General features: G+C 35.6%; 1 protein-coding gene across 1 annotated transcript; it reads left to right on the top strand.

Annotated features, from left to right (window-relative positions):
• The first annotated feature begins 202 nt into the window (after nt 1-202).
• LOC113770566 (1-aminocyclopropane-1-carboxylate oxidase 1-like) lies at nt 203-2,512 on the top strand. Its single transcript, XM_027315064.1, has 4 exons — nt 203-417; nt 608-834; nt 1,422-1,755; nt 2,081-2,512. Exons 1-4 carry the CDS (start codon nt 313-315, stop codon nt 2,372-2,374), a joined length of 960 nt encoding a protein of 319 aa, XP_027170865.1. The 5' UTR covers nt 203-312; the 3' UTR covers nt 2,375-2,512.
• The last annotated feature ends 5,976 nt before the right edge of the window (nt 2,513-8,488 follow it).

The raw sequence follows: 8,488 nt of genomic DNA, 5'->3' as shown, positions 1-8,488 counted from the left end.
AGAAGTGGGACCTTTGCACTTCAGGTAAGATGGTCCAACAAGGCAAAACGACCTAGAACAACTGGAATTTAAGTCATGTGTTGTTGGTGGGCCAAATGGAAATTTCCATCCATTTACAACCTTTCCACCACTACATGATTTTCAAGTGTTCTCTGAGTCTCCACTCCTGCCAGCTTTCTCCTATAAATTGCCACCCCAAAATCCAAATCCCACACACAACACACAAACACACAAAATACACAACAAAATCCAACTCCCACGCACAAAACACACATTTAGGAAAGAAAAATAGCCACCACAAAGGCTAGTAAGATGGAGAACTTCCCAGTAATCAACATGAAAAACCTCAATGGTGACAAGAGAGCTTCCACCATGGAGCATATAAAGGATGCTTGTGAAAACTGGGGTTTCTTTGAGGTAATACACATTCCTTTTTTTTTTTTAAATTTTCTTTCTGATATAAGGCAAACTAGTCTGTACCTCATTTTGTTTTTTTTTTTTATGTAACAAACTGTGTAGAGGTTTAATGAGTTTGTTTTAATTTTAATGGTTCTAAGAAGTTTATATTATTAACTTTTGTTTCTTTTCTTTTGAAACTTTGATGTAGTTGGTGAACCATGGAATCCCACACGAGATGATGGACACAGTTGAAAGATTGACAAAAGGTCATTACAAGAAATGCATGGAGCAAAGGTTCAAGGAGTTGGTGGCAAGCAAGGCTTTAGAGGGTGTACAAGCTGAGATTACGGATATGGATTGGGAGAGCACATTTTTCTTGCGCCACCTTCCTGTCTCAAACATTTCACAAGTCCCTGATCTAGATGATGAATACAGGTAATAATTATAGCACATTTCCCATTTCAAGAAATATTTTGAAGCAAGTCTTATGTGGATAAGTAATCATTTTGCTGACAGAAAGAAAACTAAAAAAAATTTGAAGAAATCATCAGTATGAATTTGTCTTTATGTTACTTGTAATAATTCATACCTTGGTTGTTAAAGGTTGTAAATTTGAGTCTTTGTTAACATTTTATTTGTGTTCTAAGCACGGATTTTCTTCTCGTCCTTGTACTATTAGAGCGTTGTTTACAGATGTGGAAAGTTATTCAAGACAAGATCTTAACAGGAGCATGAAAACCATAAATACTGTTGCGCTATAACAACAGGAAGTTTTGAGCTGATTGAACATGCTACACATGCAGCCATACTTCTGCGACCCTTCTCAAGAAACAGATAGATTTGGATTTCCATTCATCAGACACAATGATTGACAACTTGGCTTAAAATATGTTAAAATATTCCCTTGTCAACGCCTAAAAAGCAAGATATATCCATAGCTCTGTCATAGGCTATTTTTCTCTTTTTTATTAATTCCATCTATCCAATCAAATTTTCCTCATTATTTTTTTCTTATGATGCAGGACCCTCATGAAGGAGTTTGCGGTAAGATTAGAAAAATTGGCTGAAGAACTTCTTGATTTACTATGTGAAAATCTTGGTCTCGAGAAGGGCTATTTGAAGAAAGCCTTTTATGGTTCAAAAGGTCCCAATTTTGGCACCAAGGTTAGCAACTACCCTCCATGTCCCAAGCCAGAATTGATTAAGGGACTTCGACCACACACTGATGCTGGTGGGGTTATCTTGCTTTTCCAAGACGACAAAGTAAGTGGTCTACAACTCCTCAAGGGTGATCAATGGGTTGATGTCCCTCCAATGAAGCACTCTATTGTGGTCAACCTTGGTGACCAACTCGAGGTACACTTTAATTTCTTGGGATTAAAAATTTATACTTTTATAAGTAATATGATAAAGAAACAATAGATTTCTTACTTTCATACCAACATATTACGTATAGTTACACTTGTGCCTCATAAATCAATATTACTTATGAATAGATTATTTCTCATAAAAATTACTTATAATTACGGAATATCATACTAGATTTAGAGGGGTGATTGTAATTTGTAAGCAACACTAAACATCAATATTAATTTATGCAAAAATTAACAAATCGAATTGACTGTTTATTCATTTATGCCTTTTTATTTAGGGTTCTAATTATGTTACAAATTAATCACAGGTGATTACCAATGGAAAATACAAAAGTGTGCTCCACCGAGTCATAGCTCAAACAGATGGAAATAGGATGTCACTTGCTTCATTCTACAATCCAGGCAATGATGCAGTTATTTATCCAGCACCAGCACTACTGGAAAAAGAAGCAGAAGAAAGAAAAGAAGTCTACCCAAAATTTGTTTTTGATGACTACATGAAACTGTATGCTGGACTTAAATTCCAGGCCAAAGAGCCAAGATTTGAACTCATGAAGAACGTGGAAGCCAATGTTACCATGGGTCCAATTGCAACTGCCTAGACTCATAGGAATAAAACAGTGCTAGGATGTTTTCTTCTCCCTCTTATGTTTTCTACTTATTATTATTATTATTTTTTATTGTGGGGGTTGTTGGTTATTCCTAGTCATTTGTTGCTCCAGACAGGAGCGTCCTTTCTACATCTGGGGGACCAAAATTTATTATGTATTAGGAATTCTATGACAAAGAAATAAAATAAGCTTTACATTTCTCCAAAATCATTTGTGGCTACTGTTGCAAAGCTATATGGTTGATTGACCTAATATTTGGTTTAATTGCCTTTAAAAGTCCTTAAAATTTTCTCAATTATTAGACACTCAACATTTTACTTTAATTTATGAATGCCGGATCAATTTAGTCCTCAAATTTCTAACAAATCTGACAAATCAAATATCTGGTACTTCGAACAAAAATACAATTATGTTTGGAACTATGAATTACAATTAGCAAACTTAAGAGAGAAAACTTACAAGGAGCAGCCGATATCAATATGCAAGAAAAGCTAAGTTTGTCACACATAACTACTTATTTAATAGTTGTAAGATAATGATTAACATATTATACATGTTAAAGCATTTAACAGTAATGCATTAGTAACATGGCCGAGAACTTAAAATTGGCAATATCCTTCAAAAGCCCACTTTTTGGTGCCAAATCAGGAATAACATAAACAAGTCATCAATAGCCAAGACAAGCCAACGATTTGTTGGCTACTAGGGTTAAATGAAAAGAAAAAAAAATTCATTCAACATTCACCACATTTGCACTTTGCCCCCTTCAACTTAACAAACAGGCAGTTTGCCTCTCTAGTAAATCTGGTTAGTGATTTTAATGGACAAAACTCAAAAGTCAAAAGCAAGCCAGGTTATCCTCAAGCTGACAGAAATATGGTTGATTACGAATGGTAAAAGGTTTTTAGAGTTAAATATATTTTGTAGAATCATTTAAGAACCAAATAATAATTTGGATGTAGTTTAGAGGAAAAATCAAGGTTGATTGGCAAGATAAAACAGTACTTGTAAGATCAAGAATTCTCTATTCTCTTTTTCTTTCTTTTTTTCCTTTTTTTTTGGCGAGTTTTTTCTCGAAACATGTGTCACTATTATCCCTCATCTTTCATATATCACAAGAACAAGCAGACACACACACACATGTAATTTATACCTTTCTAGTCTTTTACTTTTCACAAGGAGCTGAATTTTGTGTGCTTCTTTCTGTGGATGGAGACACAAGTTTTCCTCTAGTAAGTATGAGGATTAAATAACCAACTACTCTAGCCACTAGAGATAGTTATAAAACTCTTCTTCAATGTAGGTCAAGGGATCATGGTCTATATTTTAAAAAATTTAGAATTATTTGAAAAAATTTCATTAGTTGGTGCTTAGGTACCTGTTTCGATTGGTGGTGATTCAGTTTCTGGCTAAAAAAAAATAAAAGTATGAGGATTAAATACTGGATTTTTATGATATAAACTGCGTGTATAGGTACAAGATAGGTCATAGTTTTGTCATTTATTTTATAATTAATTCCTCCTATTATCTTACCAACTGTGCATTAGTTAACGGATTCTACTCACTTTTAAAAATTTGTATTTATTGCATGGAATAGAACAAAATACCATAAAAAGGTGCTAATTTGACGGTAGTTAACAGAAGAATTTGAATAGTAAAAGGGAACAAGAGTCCAAACGGAGATTGGTTCCCTTATCCAGTGGTCAACTGCGGCAGACTAGGAGAAAATTTTGGGGAACTTCCCTTTTTCTGTTTTTAGTAATTTCCAAAGAGGACGGAGGTCAGGCTCAACTAGGAGTCTTCCCTTCTATTCCTCTTGGTAGTCGGATAGGCAGTAGGAAAAAAATTTGAGAAGAAAAGGGGCGCAGTCAATCTTAACTCCTTTTTGCTCTTGACTTTTTCGTCTTTTTGTGGCTATTGATTCCATCGTATGTCAGAGCAAAGGAAGAAACAATTGGTCATTCTTTTGACTTAGCAGATCTTTTGCTTATTCTTAATTGAATCGATTTTCTTCATCGCATTGAGGAACGATGTATGCTACAATTGTTTCTACGATTTCGCATGAGATTGTTCCAACAGAGATGAACTAAATCTCTTTTTCTAGTCAACGAGCAACGGATGCTTTGGTTTATCTAAAAATTGTGAGATCGAATTAATTTTATTTATTCATCTTATTTACTGGTATTTGCATATTCTCTGATTGTAGTGCTTATGGTTGTTTTATTAATTGAGTATCACGGGCCCGGACATTGAATTAATTTAGCAATCTAATGTCAATTGGAGCATTGAATCCGTAATTGTTCAATTGCTCGAAAATAGTGATAACTGGTATGATTGGGTTTGTGTCAGGAGAATATGCAGACTAATCTAAAATAACCTTGGTAGTGTGTTATTTGGTTAGAATAGAGCTCCTCTAATACGTAAGGCAATTGGAAAATTAAATCTTACAGGCGTACCTAGAATTAATTCTCGATTAGAGTAGTAATTGACGGGCGTATCTCAGTCATCGATACAGTAAGGAAGAGTTGACTGTCATCGCTTGTTTGGCAGTTATAACTTATTTATTAGTTAATAATTGGAATTATCTCTGCATCGATGATCAATTAATTTAACCATTACTGAAGTTATTTCTTGGTCAGAGTTTAGTCATTATTAATTCGAGTTTTAATAGTTTGTTATTTAATTTTTAGTTGGCTATTTACTTTTAGTCAAACAATTTAATTATTACCATTGCTATAAAAAAAACCCCATCGTTAGTGTGAATTTCAAAAGAGACAAATATCCCCAATCCCTGTGGATTCGACTCTGCGTATCACTATTTGCATAAATTATATTTTGTTTGAGTAGGTATTTATTATTGTACAGGCTCGACAACCTGTCAATTTTTTGCGCCATTGTCTGGGACTGGCGTTAGTTAATTTGTTTCTTTTAAGTTCATTTTCGTTTTAATTTTCTGGTATTTTTCTAGTTTATGTCTCGGGTTTTTCGTACAGGCGAATTGATTTTTGATCCTGAAGTAGAGAAAACTACTCGTCGAACGCGAAAAGAGACCAGACAACTCAGAGAAGAGCAATCTAGTGCTGCATCTCAAAGACCTGATCCAGAAGTTGAATCAACAAGTTCGCTTGGCGATACTTCGAATGACCCGGATCGAGAAGAAATCACTATAGCTAATACACAGACATTGAGAGAGTTGGTTGTTCCTAATTTAAATCAATAACCCTTATGCATTACTTTTTCGAATTTAAATGATAACACCCTGTTTGAATTAAAATCTGGGCTAATTCATCTTTTACCATCTTTTCATGATTTACCAGATGAAAAGCCTTATAAGCACTTGCAGGAGTTCGATGTTATTTTCAACAGTATGAAACCCCCGAAAATTATGGAAGAACAGATAAAAATGAGAGCATTCCCCTTCTCTCTTAAGGACTTAGCAAAATACTGGCTGTACTACCTATCTCTAGACAGTATCACCACGTGAGAGCAGCTGAAGAAAAAATTTGAGAAAAAATATTTTCCTGCATCTTGAGCTGCAAGTCTGAGAAAGGAGATACGCGGTATCAAGCAATATTCACGAGAGTCGCTCTATGATTACTGGAGAAATTCAAAAAGTTATACATCAAATGCTCTCAACACCAAATAAGCAAGGAATTGCTTATCCAATATTTTTACGATGGGCTAATTTTCAGAGACAGGAGTATTATTGATGCTGCAAGTAGAAGGGCGTTGGTGAACAAGACTTCTCGAGAAGCATGAGAGTTGATTGAAGAGATAGCCGAAAACTCCCAGCAATTCGATATAAGAGAAGATATTCCGATACACTCCCAGATATCCTTTATCCAATAGCAGTTATCCGAATTAACATCTTTTATTAGGCAATTGACTGTAGGAAATCTTCCACAAGCCAAGGTGTGTGGGAATTGCACTGCTATAGGTCACTATACAGAGATGTGCCCAATGATTCAAGAAGAAAGTGTCGAGTAAGTAAACATGGTTGGTTACGTGCCCGCGCCGAGAAAGTCATATGACCCGTACTCGAACACATATAATTCGGGTTGAAAAGATCACCCTAACTTTAGTTATGGAGGAAATAGGCAATCAAATTTTGCATTGAATAAACAGCAAGGGTATCAACAGTAGTATCAACCTCACCTGCCATCATCTTCTCTAAGCTCAAACCTATCTCTAGAAGAAATGATGAAGCAGTTAATTTTTAGTCAACAAAAGATAGATTCTGACCTATAAAATATAAGGAATCAAATGGAACAGTTCAAGCAATGCAGAGTCAGATGAGTCAAATGGCATTAGTAATCGACCGCCTGGAATCCCAAGTTCACGAAAAATTGCTGTCTCAACCTAAACTTAACCTAAAAAATGTAAGTGCAATCAACTTAAAGAGCGGGACGGAAATTCAGGGATCCGAACTCGTGACTCCAAAAGACAAGAATGAAGAAAAAATCGAGAAAGAGCTTAAGGAGGAGGACAGAAACAGCAAAAATTCAGTGGTACTCCCTGACCCAATGTCGCGCCCCATTTTTTGAGAAAAATAAATGAAAGATAGTTGTTTGAAATCATAATGTGTAGTGTGTGTGAATGTGAGAAATAAAGGGAAAGGCCATGGGATTTTTTAAGTGCGACGATTTGGCCAAAATGACAATCTAAAAAGGTTTTTCAATAGAAAAGTAGGAGTCGCCACTTGGTATTGAGTTGGGGTGTACCAAGTCACCCAAAAAGTAGTTTTTGAAAAATGAAGTAAAACCTTTTTAGATGACTCTTAGTCTACGAAAATCAAAGAGACGAGTTCGGGGGTCACAGTTAATAAAAGGGAAGGCAAAGACAAAGTCTAAGGCACCCTTTTACCCTAGTCTAAGCTAGTTGCGTGATTTAGTGATAATTTTCCTAATTTCTACCCAAAAGATGTATTGCATTGTGGATGTGTCTAACATGTATGCAACCTAAATCTAATGAATGGTTTGAAAGGGGGTAAAATGTCTCTTTAGAGGCTCGATTGGTCCTAATCACATGAATTGTGATAGCCAATGGTGAATCCCCAAAGAGGTCACGAATAAATGCAAATGAATGCTCAAGTAATAATGAATGTGTGCGAAAAATGTCTTTGAGTGTAAAAACGAGTGCTAGGTGCAAGTGTGCAAATGAGTATGTAAAAGTGCACGTGTACAAATGTGAGAGAGTGTAAAGTGATAGTGTGAAGAGAAAATGTGAAAAGTGGTAGTGTGGTAGTGTGTGAAGTAAAAATTTAAAAGGTGGTAGTGTGTGAAGTGAAAAGTAAAATGTGCAATGTGGCGGTGTGCAAATGTGTAAAATGGTATTGTAAAAAGTAAAAATGTAAAAGTGGTAGTGCGTAAAGTGGAAAAGTAAATGGTAATGTAAAAATGCATGAGCCCTAGAGGAATGCAAACATGACGGGTACGGGGAGACCCTAAATCGTGACTTTTGATTTGCCTTTTGGTTAGAAAGAAAACAAGCGTGCTAAGACTATATGTAGCCAAACTCGTCTGTTTCCCTTACCAGAAGGGTGACTCCCTAACCTAATCAAGCAAATGACCCTAATAACTAGAATGAAATGCAAAATCCTAAAAATCATGTTTCAAATGCGGGAAAGGGAGTGAAGGATCATGCAAAAATGTAAAACTAAAAGAAAAAAAATGAATGAAGATGTAGTAAAGGCATGCAAATATGTACTAGCGAGGGACGGTCCTATTGGATCTAGTATCGGACTAGCCCTTCACTAACGCTCTCTCACAAGCATTGGACTTGTGAGTGATCGAGGGGAAGACCATGACTAGCATTGGACTAGCCACGGTAACGTGCATTCCATCCACATAATCAGATATAATACTAAAACAAATAGACAGGCAAAGCACATAGTTTCACATAGCACATGACACATAAACATGCTTATCTAGATGCAGAAGCCTAGGGAAAGCAATTAAACACATAGGCATGTAGCACGTAAGCAAATAGCACATAAGCCCTATCTAGTACAAAAGGGGAGCCCTACTACAATCTAAAAGGGGGAAATGAAATAAATAATTAAAATAAATACCTAACTATTACAAATTTGGCATTCAAGTGCCTTTC

The sequence above is a fragment of the Coffea eugenioides genome, chromosome 5 (genome assembly GCF_003713205.1).
Source record: "Coffea eugenioides isolate CCC68of chromosome 5, Ceug_1.0, whole genome shotgun sequence".
In the NCBI taxonomy this organism is placed as follows: domain Eukaryota; kingdom Viridiplantae; phylum Streptophyta; class Magnoliopsida; order Gentianales; family Rubiaceae; genus Coffea; species Coffea eugenioides.
This window is presented reverse-complemented; position numbering and strand designations above follow the sequence as displayed.